The sequence below is a fragment of the Apteryx mantelli genome, chromosome 20 (assembly GCF_036417845.1).
Source record: "Apteryx mantelli isolate bAptMan1 chromosome 20, bAptMan1.hap1, whole genome shotgun sequence".
Classification (NCBI taxonomy): domain Eukaryota; kingdom Metazoa; phylum Chordata; class Aves; order Apterygiformes; family Apterygidae; genus Apteryx; species Apteryx mantelli.
In genome coordinates this window covers 8732207-8749926 of record NC_089997.1, presented here as the reverse complement: position 1 = coordinate 8749926, position 17720 = coordinate 8732207, and the positions used below count along the sequence as shown (strand labels likewise).

The window sequence follows — 17720 nt, the reverse complement described above, 5'->3', positions numbered from 1 at the left end:
CAGCTGCTTTGCTGACGCTGTTCCTGCTGCTGGCTGATCCGGTGCGCAGGCAGCAGTGACCTCACAGCTGATTTGCTGACGCTGCTCCTGCTGCTGGCCGATCCGGTGCACAGGCAGCAGCGACCTCACAGCTACTTTGCTGACGCTGTTCCTGCTGCTGGCCGATCCGGTGCACAGGCAGCAGTGACCTCACAGTCTGCACTGAAGCCATCAACCTGCTTCTGGCCTGTCAGCAGCAGAGACAGAGGGGACTTTACAAGAAACCACAGCAACCGAGAGCCTGCTGATGGCAGACAGTCTACAGAGAAGGAAGTGACCTCACAATCAACATCCAAGCCATGTGCCTGCTGCTGGCCTATCAGCTACTGAGGCAGCAGTGACCTCACAATCAACATCCTAGCATGAAGCCTGTTTCTGGCCTATCAGCAGCAGAGACTGAAGTGACATCAGAAGAACCTACATGAGCCAAGGGCCCCCTGTTGACCTATCAGCTCCAGGGAATAAGTGACCTCACAATCAGCACTGAAGCCATGTGCCTGCTGCTGGCCTATCAGGTGCTGAGGCAGCAGTGACCTCACAGGCCCATAGCTGAGCCATGTGCCTGGCACTGGCCTATCATTTCCTCAGGCAGAAGGGACCCCACAAGCACAAACCCCAGTCATCTCCCTGCTGCTGGTCTGTCATGTTCTCACACGCAAGCGTCCCTGTCATTGGCTCCCAGGAATGTGGGAAAGGTTGTTCTCTGGGATTTGCTTGCTTCTGCAGTGGCTTCCCAGCAGCTGGGAGAGGCCTAGGAGGTTGCAGGGCCCTGGACCCAGGCCTGTGTCAGCACCTTCACCTCGTGAGTCACGGAACCTGTCCCACCTCCCCTCACTCCTCTCAGCAGCCAGCTCCTCTCCAAGAGGGTACCAAGAACCTGAGGTCTCCTTGCCCACCCAGAGGGCATGGTGCTGATGGACTCCCATAAGCACTGCCAGCTGCTTGTCCCCAAGCGCCTGGCCCGGGAAGCGTTTTCAGGAGGGGGCTGGTCAGTTATCACAGCCACAGGCATTGCAGTTCCATGAGGATCCCTCCAGGCCTGTTCTTCCAGCACTTCCTTGAATGACATGCTTGGGAAGACCAGGAAGGGCCAGGTCCCATCTGTGCCTGTCCAGCTGCCTGCAGGGGGGATGTGCCCACTGCTCCTGTAGCTCTGCCACTCCATGTGTCCAGGCTGGCTGCAGCCAGCGAGCCCCTTCGTCCCCAGAGCCTGGAACAGAAAAGGAGACAATTGCAGAGAAAGCCACGCAGCCAGCGGGCACTGGCCCCAGGGCCTCTTTTCCTCCCTGACTCCAGGGCAGGTGGTGGTGAGCAGAGGCATTTCTATGCCTGCCCTGTGCTTACTCTCTCCCACCTGCAGCCCATTGAAGAACATCACCCCTGAAGAACATCACTGGTAACCTTTGCACCACTGTTCTCCATTCTTTCAGCCAGGCGGCCTCCAGCTAATTTCCCATACCCTCCATTGCTTACTCCTCCTTCCCACATCTCGCCAGTTTGGCTACAAAGATGTTATGGAAGGCCATGTCAAAGGCCTTCCTAAATTCTAAAGTATACAGCATGCAGTGCACTCCCCTTGCCCCCACAGCTAGTCATCCCATCACAGAAAGCAATCGTGTTCATCAGGCACCATTTGCCCTTGAGGATTTCATGCTGGCTGTTCCCAATCCCTTCATGTGGCTGGAACCAGCTTCCAGGAAGATTTTCTTTCCAGGCACTGAGGTGGCGCTGATCAGCCCATCACTCCCCAGATCCTCTTTTCTCTCCTTCTTGAAGATGGATGCAATGTTTGGTGGGGAGGTGGGGAGGGCAGGGGGCCAGGCAACAGCTATGGTGCTGTGCCAGCTCCTGCTGCACCGCTGGTCCCTGCAGTGTGGGGAGAGGGGCAGGGGACAAGGCAGCACAGGGGTGGCAGCAGGTCATCAGGGGTAGGGGCAGGGACAGGGGGCAGTAGGGGCTGCAGTGAGGGGTCGTGGCTGGTGGTTCTGCAGCGCAGCAGCTGTTGTGTTCACCTCACATGCAAAAGTCCCGCGCTGACCCCAGGCAGAAACAGACCATTTCCCTGGAGCCTGTGCCACCCTCTCAGCAGGACAGAGACATACGAGGAGGGTGCTCTGTCTGTCCCGGTGCCCAGGGCAGCTCCTTGAGGCTGGCGCAGCTTTGCTTGAGGGACCTCTTGGTCCTCGGCCTCTACTTTGGCATGGCTGGAACAGGAAAAAGAGCTCGTCAGGCAGGGCTGGGAGAGCTCTCGTGGGATTTTCTCTTTTGCAGTGGAGCAGTGAGGAGCATCATGGCTCCCATCTGTGTCCCATCCCTGTGCCCACTCAACCTTCTTGCCCCACATATGGCCCCACGGCCTGACTGTGCAGGCACCGCATAGGACAAGGTGCATTCTGTGTTGGGGAAACGTCCCCCCAGCATGGTCCCCATGATGGGGCCCTCGGTGCCCCATCCCTCCACAGCCCTCCTGCTTTGGCAGCCTCCCCCAGGGCATGGTGCCTGCCCAACCCCAGCCATGTCCCAGGCAGGGGTGAGCACACTGCCGTCCTCCAGGGTCTGCCAGGGTCTGGGCTGGGAGAGAGGTCGGGCAGGGCTGACTGTTCCCCTCGATACAGGCCCCTAAGCCCAGCAGGACAGAGCTGTCCAGGCAGCAAAATGCACCCATAAACCTGGGGTGCGTAGCCAGTGCTGGAAACAGCCAATGTGAGAAGCTGGTCTGTGATGAATGTCCTGGGGCACCTTCCCAACCAGTCCACACAACCAAGGGCTCAGACTGGTCTCCTCTCTTCTGTGCCTGGCATGTCTTGGTTCCCCTCCACGAGACCTGGCTCTGCAACACAAACCCACTGGTGTGTGTCCTCACCCTGCCTCTTCACAAAGATTAGCTAACACTGGTGTTTTCTTCTCCGGGGCCCTTTCCAGCCCAGCCCAGCCCCTCCTTGACTCTCCCCACCTCCCCTGCCCTCTCCTCAGCCCAGCCCAGCTGGACAGCTGAGGGTAGGGTGCTGCAGAGCTCAGGGCACTCACACCATAACCCAAGCCCCACTGTGGGCACAGCAGCTCCGGGGTGCAGGGGTGTGTGTCAGCTGCCCCATCAGCCTCCAAGCTGGAACTGGCTCCAGTGGCACAAGGACACAGAAGACAGTGACACTCTGTGTCCCTTGGTCTTGTGTCCAGGAGTTTCCCTACCCCCAGACTGCCTGCAGCCCCCCGTGCCACTTGTCTCTCCAGGACAGCACAAGAGTCCCTGCGCTGGGGCTCCTCAGGCAGCTCCTGCTGCCCCAGGGACACAGCAGCCTGCCCTTAGTTGACATGCAGAGAAACAGATTTATGTTTCTATTTCTTTCCTCCTTGCAATCACACAATTGCTCCTTTCCTCTTCTCCAGGGACATCCCTGCTCCCCAGAGAGCCCTTCCCCATGGTGAGTGCATCAGTGCTGGCCTGCCGGCTGTTCCTGGACCCTCCGCTGTGCTTCCCAGGGGGCCCTGAACTGGTGGTGCTACTCTGCAGAGCAAGCAGGCTGTGGGGCCCTGGGGCCCTGAGGAGACTCCACACTGGCCATAGTGGTCAGGTGGGGAGCAGACCCAGCTGGATGCGCATCATTGCACATGACAAGCCCCTAGCAAGGGGTTTGTGGCTGTGGACGATGCTCTGAGCAATCACAGGGCATTTCAAAAGGCTCAGGCTGTGGTCAGGTGCGTCCCTAGATCCAGACCATGGTTTTTCATTGAAGGTGACAAGGATGACTCTCCAGGCTCCCCTCCCTGTGCCTGCAGGGTCCACACTGCAGGCATCTGTCACCAGCCCTGTCATACATGAGACAGTCCCAGGCAGATAGCGCTTGACCATTCACCATCTCCAGGAGCACTGGGCACCCACCACTGAGAGCTGAATCCAGCCCTCATTCCCTAACACATCACCCCATGAGCTCATTGCCTTGAGCCCATGGAGAGCCCTGGAAAAGCAACAGGCCCTTTCAGGGTGAAAGTCCTTGAGTGCATTCTTGGCTCCAGCTTTGGAAGCAGAGCCCAACCTTCAAGAACTGCACTGAGGAAATCCCCTTTTATTAGAGGGAAAACAGCTCTGACACACTGATAGACACATTTATGGAAGACCTTTGGGTCAGACCGACTGGGTTAACACCTCTGGAGAAGTGGATGAATTCAAATGCTTCTGCACAAACATCATTATCACAGTGAGAATGCCCAAAACAAAAGAGTTGTCTGAGTTATATTAGAAATCACTTGTGAAGAGGGATGGGCACCTCATTGCTCCTGAACTAGTACCAGCTGAATCAATTTCTTCAGTGCGTCCCTGAGCTCCTTGTTCCTCATGCTGTAGATGAGAGGGTTCACCGCTGGAGGCAACACCACGTACAGGACAGCCACCACCAGATCCAGAGCTGGGGACGAGAAGGAGGGGGGCTTCAAGTAGGCAAACCCTGCAGTGCTGATGAACAGGGAGACGACAGCCAGGTGAGGGAGGCACATGGAAAAGGCTTTGTGCCTGCCCTGCTCAGAGGGGAACCTCAGCACAGCAGTGAAGATCTGCACATAGGACAGCACAATGAAAATGAAACACCCCAAAGATAAACAAATACCAACCACAAGAACCCCAGCTTCCCTGAGGTAGGAGTCAGAGCAGGAGAGCTTGAGGATCTGGGGAATTTCACAGAAGAACTGCTCCACAACATTGCCTTGGCAGAGTGGTATTGAAAAGGTATTAGCAGTATGCAGGAGAGCATAGAGAAAAGTAGTGCCCCAGGCAGCTGCTGCCATTTTGGCACAAGCTCTGCTGCTCATAAGGGTCCCATAGTGCAGGGGTTTGCAGATGGCAACAAAGCGGTCATAGGCCATGACGGTGAGAAGAGAATACTCAGCTGAAATGAAAAAGACAAGGAAAAAGACCTGGGCAGCACATCCTGAGTAGGAAATGGCCCTGGTGTTCCAGAGGGAATTAGCCATGGATTTGGGGACAGTGGTGGAGATGGTGCCAATGTCGAGGAGGGAGAGGTTGAGGAGGAAGAAGTACATGGGGGTGTGGAGGCGGTGGTCGCAGGCTACAGCTGTGATGATGAGGATGTTGGCCATGAGGGCAGCCAGGTAGATGCCCAGGAACAGTGAGAAGTGCAAGAGCTGCATCTCCCATGTGTCTGCAAACCCCAGGAGGACAAACTCATTGAAGGAGCTGCTGTTGAACATTTGCTCTTAGTTCAGGGCACTGTCTGAGGAGGAAAAGGCATTGACAAGTTAGAGCAGGCTTCTCTGAGCAAAACCCATTCTACCTCTCATAGTACCGCACACACATCCTCTCTCCTTTACCTTTGTTCCGCTCCCTTTCCTGACCTCTGGTTTGTGCTGGCTGAGTGTGCCATGCAGAGCAGGTGCTTCTGCCCTCAACCCTGCTCTACTGGGCTGTGTAAATGGAATGTCAAACTGCCCTGTGTATTCGGTGGGGATACCTGTGGATGGGCACCGTGAACTGAGTGAAGGGGATTTGGTTCAGTGACCCAGTGGGAATATTCTCTGTTTACTACTGTGAGAGACGAATGCAGCACTCATGCCAGCTGTGTTTGAAAGAGAAGATCCTTGTGAGGGATTCATCCCCCCCAACCTTGCCCTCTTGAACAGAGGTGTCTGTATCTGAATCAATCACACCAGCTCCCACTCCAGCAAGTTAGAGAAACAGTGCAGTGAAGGCAGGGGCTGACCTGACCCTTCCTAGACATCTCTGTCCCACTGAGAAGGACCCTGTCCTCACATCAGTTTACTGTCTTCACTGTTGCTTCAGGCGATGTAGTGGGAGTGGGAAGTTACTGCCTTAACTGCAGCTGAAGCCCCTTCCTTAACCCCAGAGATCACAAGAGCAAGAACCAGACCAGCACAGAGAGGTGAGGAAACAAGAAGCAATACCGTGACCCTCCTACCAAAGGGAAAGCAAGGAGAGAGAGACAGATGGGCACGCAGGAAAGCCTTCACCGCACCCAGCTGTGCACACCACCTCCCAGAGAGCAACATCGCAGGACAGTCACTCTCAGCCGTTTGTCGTGCTGTGGGAAGTGGGCATGTTGCAGGAGAGAGGCTCCTCTCCTCTGCTGGAGCTCAGACTGCCGAGGAGGGGGCTCATGCCCTGGACCCCCTGGCCTTGATGGCAGCGCCTTTGCTGGGTGGGAGAGGAGACATGGGGAGGTTTGCTTAGAGGAAGATGTCTGCATTGAAGGGTATGAGAGGGAGTTCTCCAAATTCCCCCCTCTCACAGCATTTATGTTTCTAATTTCTTCGCATTCACTGATTGTATCACCACTGCCTGGAGCTTTTCCTCCTGGGAGCTGTTTCTCTATCCCATGTCTTTTCCCTGTCAGTGCTTACAGACCCCATCAGACTGAGGAAAGGGCTTTCTGAGGTTCCTCGCAGACCTCTTGATCTCTCACGGTAAAGGTCTAGGAATGTTAGTCTCTTGTCCAAACCTGACAGCTCCTTTTCCAACCCCCACCTGCAAACAGTAGGAAACCAAAAGTACAGACTCAGGAAAGCTCTTTACCTTTAAGGTATCCTCTTCCTTGACATTCTTCTTGAAAAGGCCCCTTCAGAAAATGTCCTGGGGGTGAGCTGAAGCTGAGAGCAGCCCTGACCCATGCAGCACCCTCTTGAAGGGGGAATGAACCTGCCCTGCCGGGATTCACTCCTTCCACCCAGAGCTTCTCCCTGCAGCACAGTGGGGAGGTCTCCAGGCAGGGTGAGTGCTGAATTTCACAGGCAACAGAGTCACTGCCCCAGGCACACAACACCCTGGGGTAGAGGGACACTGCTCTGAATTACAGCCCATGCAGACCTGGGTGCACTCCCTGGCTTCACAACCCTCCACCATCCCTGGGAGAAGGTAGCCATGATGCCCTGTCCTTCTGATGGTGTGGCAGGGAATCCCTCCTCTAAAGCACCACCTGCACCAAACACGAGAAGCTGGCAGAGCCACCCTGACAGACCCTATCAGCTGCGGAAGGCGCCAGCCCTAGAAGACCCCTCCGGGAACCACAGCAGTGTTGCCCTGCAGCCAGAGACTTACTGTGTGAAGCACTGTGAAGATGTCTCCCTGCAGTGAGCTCTCAGCCGTCCTCCCATTCCCAACTGTCTTTAATTTCTGAGTCGCTCATCTCATCCTGATGCCTGCAGGCAGTGCCCTGAGTCTTGCTGCTCTTCTAAGAGGAGCTGCTCCTGGACAGAGCTGTGTCTCTTCAGCACTTGCCAGGTTGCCATGGGCTCCTGCAGTCCCAGGAGCCAGGCACAGCTCAGGAGCAGAGGCCCAGCTGAAGATGAAACTTTCTCTATCCCCTGTGCAGCTTTGAGATGTTTCTGGGGCTCCAGGGCTGACATTTCCTGAAAGGCAGCAGGGTCACCCCTGGGAAATGTCTATTGAAGTAGACTGCAATAATCACCAATGGTCCCTCTCTAAACACTGGAGAGAGACTGATTCCAGCATTGCAGCTGGTCTCATCACAGGACAGTTATCTAAGAGAGGTGGAAATGTCCCACTCAGGAAGCCCTGTTCCCATCTCAAAAGTAGACAGGACACCTGCACAGGGCCAAGAAGGGAGTTCATTTACTCATGCTTCAGGGACTGATTCAGATGAGTCAATCTACTCATCTAATACCCATTTAGAAGCTCCTGGGATGGAGTGGGATTCAGTTCCCTCCCATGCACTCCACAAACTCACAGGAGGTGAGTTTCCCTTGCCTAAGTTTTAGTGTGCTCAAAATGTCTGTCTGCATGCGAGCTCCTTGTCTAAGCTCCCACTGTAATGGAGATGGAGGGAGTCAGCTGTACACACACACACACACCCCTTTGCACCTTTGAAGGGACAGACGTGGGCCAAGACATGTGCAAGTGTCTGCTTGCTCTGATGGAACAACCGTGAGACCCATGTCCCTCTGGAGCTTCAGGTGGGGACCAGATGGAGAATCTCCTTGGCCATCTGAAATGACCCTCAATGCCTACCACCCCTAGAGCTCCACTCACTAAGAAGCTCAGACCTATGCAAATCCAGGCATTGCAAATAGCTTATGTAATTCAGTGCAGACACTGGATTTCATGCAATGACAATAGGCCTGCAGGGCCATGTCAGATGCATGGGGTGTCTGGCAAAACCACCATGTTTCTAGCAGGTAGAGCACAGGACCTAGAGGAAAATCATGCCCTTTTGGAGTGTTTGCTAAGCAAACCCCATGGCATCTCAGATTTCCCACCTGTTCCCAAACAAGGGATTCCCACCACTGCCTTCAGGCAAAGTTTATCCCATCTACATCCAAGCATGCTGCAAAGATGGAAGGCACATCACACCAAGGTCTCCACACATATGCCTACTCTCTCAAACCCCGCTAGTTCTTCTCTTCCTGAACCTTTGCTCACCCCCCCCGATGATATGAACAGGCACTGTACTGATGATGCAGCCACACCATGGCTGGATCTCAGGCAGTCCAGGCCCAGGGACTTTCTGAGTGGCACCTTGTCCTTCCTGGAGATATGGTCACTTCCATCACAGGCCCCAAGGTGCTTCAGAGTCAGATCAGGTGCCAACCACCTCTCCTGCCATGGTGGCATGGCCCAACTCTGTTTCTCTCTTGCCTTGGGTACTGCACAGTTTGCTCTCTTAGTGGACGTCTCATATCATCATTACATTCCCATCTGCTATCTATGCCAGCAAGTCTCTGCTCCAAAGTGGGGCCTTTCCATACATGGTGTCTTTGGCTCTTGGAAACAAGTTTCACCATGACAAGTCTGCACCCAGCCCTGGTGCCACAGCTGAGGTTCTGCAGCCCAGATATACACAAATGCACAAAGCCTGGGTCCCAAACAAAAGGAAATGGGGATGCACAAGCTGTCACAGAACTGCAAACTCTTTAAGCAGCCTGAGGAAGGCTGTGGATCACAGACCATGGCTTTTATGGGGGGACTTTAGTATTCCTGACGTTCACTGGGAGAGCAACGCAGCAGGATGCAAAGAGTCCAGGAGGATTCTGGAGGGTGTGGAGGACAACTTCCTAGCACAGCTAAGCCCGATAGGTCAACAAGGGTGACACTTTCCTAGATCTGGATCCTGCAGACAAGGAAGACCTGATCAGGGATATGGTAATCAGTGTCAGCCTTGCCTGCAGTGGCCATGAGATAGTGGAGTTCCTGATCCAGAGGGGAGTGAGAAGGAAGAGTAGCAGAGTCCAGACTCTGGAGGTCAGAGGAGCAGACTTGGGCCTACTGGGGAGAATAGTAGAGGAATCCCATGGGAGGCAGCTCTGAAGGGTGAAAGAGCTCAGGAAAGCTGGCAGGTCTTTAAGGACAGCATGCTCCAAGCTCAAGAATGGCCCATACTGATACAAAGGAAAACAAGCAGACATCTCAGGAGACAGGGTGGCTGAACAGGGAACTTGCCACTGAGCTCTAGTACAAAAAGACAGCACACAGGAACGGGAAGCAGGGAGAGGCTGCAAAGGAGGAATTTAGAAATATTGTGCAGGGAAGTGCAGAAGCAGCTAGGAAAGCCAAACTCCTCTAGGATTCACACTTGCAAGGGATGTCAAGGGCACAAAGATGACTTGCTATTGCTTCATTAACGGTAAAAGCATAAACAAGGAAAATGTGGGCCCATGGCTGAATGAGGCAGGGAATCTGATAACAGCAGATGCAGATATGTCTGGGGAACTCAATCCCTTTTTTTCAGTCTCCACCAACAAGGTGTCCCAGGCCATCATGCCTGGGACTCCTGAGGAGGAAAAAAAAAGAAAAGAAAAAGAATAAAAGAGCAGTGCCTGAGGGTTGAGTCAGGAATTATTTGCAAGAACACAAGTCTACAGGATTGGATGGGCTGCAGCCGAGGATGCTGAGAGAGCTGGCCACTATCTAGCAAGGCCTCTCTCTATCATCTTTGAGGGCTATGGAGACTCGGGGAGGTCCCAATGACTGGAGAAAGGCAACTGTTGCTTCCAGCCTCAACAAAGGCCACAAGGACAACCTGAGGAACTACAGGCTGCACAGACTCACTTTGATCACGTGAGTGTCATGGAGCGAGTCCTCTATGTCACATTTCTGGGTACATGAAGGAGAAGAAGGTGACTGGGAACAGTCAGCATAGATTTACCGAGGGGAAATGATGCCTCACCAACCTGATGGCCTTCTGTGTTAAAAGAAGTGTATTTGTGGACAAACGGAAAACAGTGAACATTAGTTACTTCGACTTTAGGAAGGCTTTTGATACTTTCTCCCACTGTATACTTGCATATCAATAGGACTTTATGGTCTGAATGGGTAGATGACCAAAAGGTCGAATAACTGTTTGGATGATCGGGCTCAGAGGGTAGTTGGGAATGGGTAGGACTCCTCCTGTAGGGTTGAAGAGAAATGGAGCACCACAGTGTCTCCCGGGACCAGCCCTGTTTAACACCTTTAGGAATGACCTGGAGGGAGCAAATTTCATCCTATTTGTAAATGACCCAAACTGTGTGGGGACCAGTCCGATGCTTGAGGGCTGCCATTGAGAGGGAGCTAGATAGGCAGGAGAAATGGGCTGTCAGGAATATCATGAAATTCAGCAGGGACAAATGCCAGGTTCCTACACCTGGGACAGACCAACACTCTGCAGAGAGACAGGCTGGGGACTGAGTGGCCATGGAGCAGCTCTGCTGAAAAGGATATGAAGATTTGGGCAGACAAAAGGCAAAATATGACAGCAGTGTGGCTGGGTGGCAAAGAAGGCCAACAGCATCCTGGGCTGTATGAATAGGAGCCTGGCCAGGAGGTTGAGGGACGTGATTATCCATAGCTACTCAGCACTTGTTAGACAACATGTACAATACTGCATCCAGGTTTTGGGTCCCAAGTAAAAAGCCTCCCCTATATGAGGAGGTCATCAAGAAGATGAAGCCAGGCTCTTCTTAATGGCGCATGGCAGGAGTATGATAGACAACAGCAAGAGGTTGAATCTGGAGAGGAACAGGCTGGAGTGAAGAGAAACTTCTTTTCTGCTGAGAGGATAGTCAAGCATTGGAACATGTGGCCCAGAGAAGCTGTGCCATCTCCATCCCCGGAGGTTTTCAAGACTGGATCAAGCCCTCAGCAACCTGGTCTCACCCCAAAGCTGACCCTGCAGGGAACACAAGGTTGGGCTAGAGGCCTCCTGAGCTCCCATCCAGCCTGAAAGAGTCTGATTCCTTCCACCAAGGGTCTTCTCTTGTCAATGTTAGGGAAAGCACTCAGTTTTCCTGACCATGGAAGTAAGTTAGACACACATATGAGCAGATCAAGTGGCTTTCCTGTCCTGCTCCAGTCAGAGACGTGCAGATGCAGAGCTGCTTCGCAGGTACCCCTGAACAGCCCTGATCATCCTTTGCTTCACCTTTTATTCTGTTTTTCTCTCCCTTACCCCTTCCAAGTTCTATCCTCTTACCAATCTCATACCTTCCCATACAAACAGCCCACCTCTTTTTACCCTTTCTCCATAGGACTTGGTTGTGCTTGCTTTGTACCCTCACTTGGCATTTCTGAGATGGTTGCCATCAATTGCTGACCTAAGTAGGAATTACCTAGGTAATTCCATTCAGCCAATCAATTCCATTAAACTAGTACCTCCTTTTAGTACTTGAAGTGACCTCCAATTCCTCATGCTGTTGTCTTCTTAGAGGCACTGCAAGTCAGGGTGAGCCATCTACACACACACGCATTAATGGCTGACACAATGAGTTTCAGTCCAGGGGACCTTGAGATACTTGGGGATTCAGACAATAGAAACTTCATGAAGTTTCACAAAGAGAAGTGGCAAGTCCTGCCCATGGGGAAGAATAATTCTGTGCATCAGGACAGGTTGGGACCTGATCAGCTGAGGACTGGCCTGAGGAGAAGGGCCTGGGCATTATGAGGGCTGCCATATGAGCCAGTGGTGCATGCTCACTGTGAATAAGGCCAGATGCCTACAGGGCTGCATTAGGAGGAAGGTGGCCACCCAGACAAGGGGAGCTGTAATCTCCCTCCACTCAGCACTAGTGTGTCCTATTTGGGGGCTGCCAGGAGCTTTTCTTGGTACTGGGAACCTGCATGAAAAGAGGAAACAGACCCAAACTGTAGCTTGGGAAGTTCAGACTGGACATTAGGATGAAGAAATATTACTTGAAGGGTAGTGCTGTGGTGCAGCAGGCCACCCAGAGGGAGTCTGTGATCCGCCCTTGGCTTTGTGTTTCAAGGAATAGCCAGTGAGGTCGGAGAGACATCAATGAAGGGAGGGAGATCTTGGGGTGAGAGCAAGGTGGAGAAGCAGGTTGGGTGTCTACAGTCTGCAGGCACACAGGCACAGGTGTGGGACAGCACAGGACAGCCTGTGGTGGAGATGGCCAAGGGTGCTGCCAAGGCTGAAGGGCCCCGACAGAACTGAGGTCTTTGTCCTCTTGGCTATGGCTGTTGTCTCTGCCACTGAGGCCCACCAGGAGACACCGGGGCCTTGCTCCCCCTCACCCTTCAGGGGACCCTGAGAGGTGTTGTGTGTTTGTCCTGCACTCAGCATTGCACACCCTCACCTGCACACTGACCCCAGGAAGAGCCCTGGGCAATGCATGGGGGAAAGAATCTCCCTTTCCAGGGGTTCGCTGTCCGTGCTTGGCCATTTTCCTTGATAAAACACATGAAGGGTTTATGTGGCATCAGAGCCACCTGCACATTGCCTTTGCCTACCTGTAACCAGGGATTACAATTTTCTGCTCTAATCAGCCCCTGGGGAGCCTTTGTTGCTAATGGCCCTCAGTGGGACCCAGTCATGCTCTACAAAACTTTGGGGTTTAGTTCTAACTTTGATATCTTCGATGTTTTGTTCAGTCTCCTCTCAGTAGCTGAGGTTCATGGACTCAGCACCAAATATACCATGGGACCTATTAAAAAGCAAAAAGCCCTGACAAACCAGGTCTCTCCCTATAACTTTCTTCAAGTCTTGCATGGCTAATTGGAGAGGTTTCTGGCATGTAGCTGAAAGGTGGAGACGTCAATAATATACACGTATTTCTGCTTTTAAAGGGTTTTATTATTATTATTATTATTATTATTATTCAGCTTTCAGAATAAGTGAAGGCAACATTCTCCAATTGATAGCAATCCAGAGTGTCTCCTAATGAAGTCTGGACATGTAGGAAAAGCAGTGTCCCAGAGGTCAGGCACTCTATGGACAATCTTCTTCCCTATCTCCCCAACCCTGCTGTTTCTCTCATCAGCCTCCTGGGCCTTACACCACTCTGGTTAAAAGCTACCCTTATTCCACTGAAGTCTGCAACTGAATGCTATAGTTCCTATGCCCCAATTCCCACCTGCTGTACTTAGAGAACTAGCTGCAAACAGACACAGAAGGATTTTCTTTTAATTGTAAAGAAACAAAAGATAAAGCCTGATATAATTTCATAAAAAAGAATTACCCTCTTTGACTGTATACTAAGTCCAAGCTGCCTCCAATGAGGACTACTTTCCACAAGAGATTGTCTTACTGGAAATCTTTTTGATAGATAGGAAAGGCTAGATGTAAGCAGAATTTAGGACTTGGCTAAAGGGACACACTACTGAAAGACAGAGCAAACTTTAAGCTCCCTGAAGCGCAAACCAACAGCTCGTGGGAATGAGCAAAGAGTTAGGGGAGGAGTCACAATGTTACAATGTTGCAATGTCCAGAGAGTGCTGTAAAGGTGATGTTAGACATTGTCAATTTAGTCAGGACAGGTGGAAATGGGAGAGAGAGAGGTACAGCTCCTGGGGTCCTGGGCTGTGCCAGGGGCTGTGCTACTCTTGGAGATCTTGGACCAGGCTGTGTTTCTGTAGAAAAGTCTGGAAAACCTTTGATGCAAGCCCCTAGAGAAGAGGGATTCTCCTGGGCGCTCAGAGCAACCCAGGCAGGACCCAGGAATGTTGAGGAAAACCCATCCCACCCATATGAAACTCACTGCTCTTCCCGGAGACCTTTCTTGACCCTCGGGCTGGGAGCAGGAGGGGGCATGGGGGCACAGTCATGTCCCAGACTTGCCTCCATCAGGCCTTCAGCTCCACAACATGTCACAGCTTCAAGTGAGCTCTCTAAAGCAACACTTCCCATGCCCCTGGCGCTTAGAGAAGACTCTAGGTAGACACACAGGAGAGAATGGGGAAAAAGGGCAGAGATGCCAGGGTGCAGAGCTGGGGCTCCCAGCGTCATAGCTGTGGTCTCACAGGCTGAGTAAGCAAACCAACTCCTTCTGCAGTGACTTGGAAAGCCACATCTCTGACAGTATTCAAGGCGAAGGGAGTCTTCCTTCTGCAAGATTTGCCCCAGGACTGTGCAGAGACTAGGAAGAGCAGAAAGGCTGGTTATAGGGATGCTCTCAAACTTCAGCAGCTGCAGAGCTGGGAGCTGGTCATCTCACACACTTCTGAGTGAGTCAAAATGCAGGTCCTGAGGCATTTCACTGCCTCATAAGCTCTGCACCGGAGCCTGGACAGCAGCACTGGAGTGTGTGGGCATGTCCTGAGAAGCCCAGAGTCATAAAATGTGGGAGATTCAGGATGTCAGGGCCGTAAAGACCCCAGGAGAGCAAGGGTGCCTGCGGGGAGGAGGGCAGGGGGCTGAGGAGCATACTCAGGGGAGAAGTACAGCCCCAAGGTGACACTGAAAACCACAAGGACCAAATGAGGCCCAAGGATGAGAAATGGCTTTCCCCAGGCTCAGCCAGAAGGAAAGCTGGGCAAATTTCATGGGAAATGGGAAAACTTCCCCACATTTGCTACCTGGCCTCGCCACGGCTTTGGAGCCTGGCAGGGTCCAGGGTCCTGGATAAGGGCCCCCGGATGATGTGTGTTAAGGATATGTTTGCTCTTTTCTGGCATAGCATCTCTATCTCAAGCACTGCTGACTGAGAAACCTTGCCGAGCACTTTTAGAAGCAAAGAGTCTGCCTTGGTGTCTAAAGGAGGAAGGCTACGTCCTGTCCCACATTGTCCTACATCCTGCTTCCACAAAAAGAGCGACCCACAGCAGAAACCAGTTTTGAGGCTCACCAAAGCATTTCTCAGCCTGTGGCCACGCTTTGTGCTGTTTCATCCCACATGACTTTGATCTCAGCTTTGAAAAATGCCAACCCCCAAACCCCAGATTCCTGCACAGATCTGCCCAGTGCAGTGACCTGTCAGTGCAGGGGCACAGAAGTGACGTCTCCAGTGCCCCATTTGAGATATTTCACAGTCTTTGACAGTGTCTGGAGACATTCCTGAAGGATTTATCAGAAAACTATGGAAAATAACTGCAGTGAAGGGAGGTGGCTGCTTTCCAGGACATGAGGGGAAATCTCTCTGCTCTCTCCCTGGCTGTGCCATCTCCATGGCAGTGACCTACTGAGCCCCCAGATGACACAAGCTGAGGTCACAGTGGGATGTGCCACATCACAGGGACGTCTCCCTGGTGTCATGGCAAGGAGGCCTCACTTCCCTGTGAGGCCCAGGCACTCCTGCGCACTGCTCACACCTTCCCCACGGCTGCCCTTCATAGTGGTTCCATGGCAAGCAGAGGGGACAGGGGGCAGTGGGGCCATGTTGGGGTCCCTCACCAACAGGCAGAGGAGCAGGGGCATGTTGGAAAGGAGTTGTGGGTGATGAGAAGGGAAGAGCATCCCTCCTTCCTGGCTGGAGAGGTGATCTGAGGGCAAGGGGGCAAGCAAGATGGAAGGTTGCTGGATGGACACCATCAGCCTGGCCCACAGTTCCTTGTTCCCAACGCTCGTGTGGCTCTCCACTGAAGGTAAGGGCTTTGGGAGCTCCTTCCTGAGGTGTCGCACAGAGACTGTTAACTGCAAAAATCGCTGTGGTGGATCCCAGGCTGTGGGGGTGGCTGAACAGGGCTTGGGGCTGCTGCAAGAGCCCTGCCTGAGGGTCCCCTGTGGCTTGGGGGACAATGTGGCAGCCAAGATTCCTGGGTCCTGCAGCTGGGGTTGCCCTGAGCCCCAAGGCTTCTGTGGGCCAACTCCATCGCCTCTTGGGTGGGGGCAAGGAATCTATGACCAGGTTTCCCTGGGAGTGGGTCCCCCTTTGGGATCTGGCTCTGGGAGGAAAGGGGTCCTGCATCCCACAGGCTGCAGTGTCCTGCAGCTCCCGGAGGGCTCTCAGGAGCCTGCTGGAAATGCCTTTGCTGGAAATGGATCCTTCACCTTGTAATAAATCCAAGTCGTCTGCTTGTTTGGGAGAACCTCTGATCCTTCTCCCTGGATCCTCTTGTGCCTCCAACTTGGCACAGCATGTTTTGAGCTGAGATGCCATTACAGATGGCCACAGCCCCTGTCCTCCTGCAAATTGGGCTCAAACTTCTGCACCCAAAGATAGCATGTTTGGGAAAGCAGCTTGGAAACAGGTGGAGGCACAATTCCCACTGCAAAGGTCCTGGCTGATCACAAAGATTTTTCTCTGAGCTGGGGTGGGCAGTGCTGGGGTGAGCCCAACGCAACCATCTCCCCCAGGCCCCTCACAACCCCACACCACCGCTCCCTAGGTGAGCTCCGGGGCTGCCGTGGGCAGGGGGCCAGGCAGGAGGGGCGAGAGGACACTGCCCTACCCTGCCCTGCCCTGGGGGCAGCAGGACGCTGCCCGCAGGCTCTGGCGCCCCAGCCAGCCCCAGGGCCCCCAGGCCGGCGCCACGGCTGCCACCAGCACACGCCCCAGTGCTGCCCCCCCGCACCCCGCACGGCCCCCAGGGCGCAGGGCAGCCAGCAGCCCTGCAGGGACCCTGCCGCGCAGCCCAGCCATGCCGCGGCAGTGCCCCGGGGCCCCGCACTGCCCGCCCACATGGCACCGCGCTGCCCCCAGGCCCCGCCGCACCCCGCGCTGCCTCCCACAACATGGCGCCCGACCGCGGGGGAGGGGGTGGAGCTGGCCGCCAGGGCAGGAGGGCCCAATGTTGCCATGGCATCGCCCAGTGAAGCCCTCCTATTGGCTGTCAGGAGGAGGAGGGTGGGCATCGATTTCACTGATGGCTCTGTCAGCCAATTGCAGTCCAACACGTGGAAAAAAAAGACATGACAGAAAGAGGTGAAAGAGGAGCGGGAGCAAAGGAAGCGAGAAGCGATCGGGAGAGAGATCAGGTGCGAGTGGGTTTGGTGGGGGCTGCGGGCGCGTTCAAATGGCGGTGGGTGCCCTCCTGCCGGGGCGGGGGCAGCGGTGCTGGCGACGGGGCTGCTTTCCTCAGGGAGCTCCAGAAGGTGAAACCATGGAATAGGGGAATGCTTGTTGTCCTGGATGTGTGGAGGATTTTCTGGGTTTGTTCAGCATTGGGGAAGGAACCAGACTTCTGAGTTGTGGGAAGGCTTCTCCCTCTGCCTGGGACATGAGGCCCTGCTGCCTTCAGTTTCACAATCACTGTTCCCATGCAATCCTCCCATTAGAAGATGGTGCCAATAATTATTTGCAGACCTTTTTCCAATTCCTGTGCTTTATGGGCTACGTGTAGAGACTGCCTGGGCAAAAGCTAATCTTTTTTGGGGGGTAGTAACTGGTACGTAATGAGTGTTTTGCCGCCCTATGAGCATTGTGAATCCACGAGGTGAATCAGGGAGGCCGTTGAGGAGCTGGATGAGCCTTGGGGGAAGGGGCAGGGGAGCTGCAGGTGGCACCAGCCACATGGTCAGGGTGTGGGTAGTGAGGTCAGCACTGTCTAT

The 17720-nt window shown here is 53.7% G+C and overlaps 1 protein-coding gene and 1 pseudogene across 1 annotated transcript; both read right to left on the bottom strand.

Annotated features, from left to right (window-relative positions):
• Window positions 1-17720, bottom strand: part of LOC136993816 (scavenger receptor cysteine-rich type 1 protein M130-like) — a 261469-nt pseudogene that overhangs the window by 18203 nt on the left and 225546 nt on the right.
• LOC106494289 (olfactory receptor 14C36-like) lies at window positions 4306-5241 on the bottom strand. Its single transcript, XM_067308682.1, has one exon. The coding sequence runs from the start codon at window positions 5239-5241 to the stop codon at window positions 4306-4308; it is 936 nt and encodes a 311-aa protein (XP_067164783.1).

Excerpts from the sequence above, each read along its gene's own strand:
- LOC106494289 (XM_067308682.1), bottom strand. The coding sequence starts at position 5,241 with ATGTTCAACAGCAGCTCCTTCAATGAGTTTGTCCTCCTGGGGTTTGCA.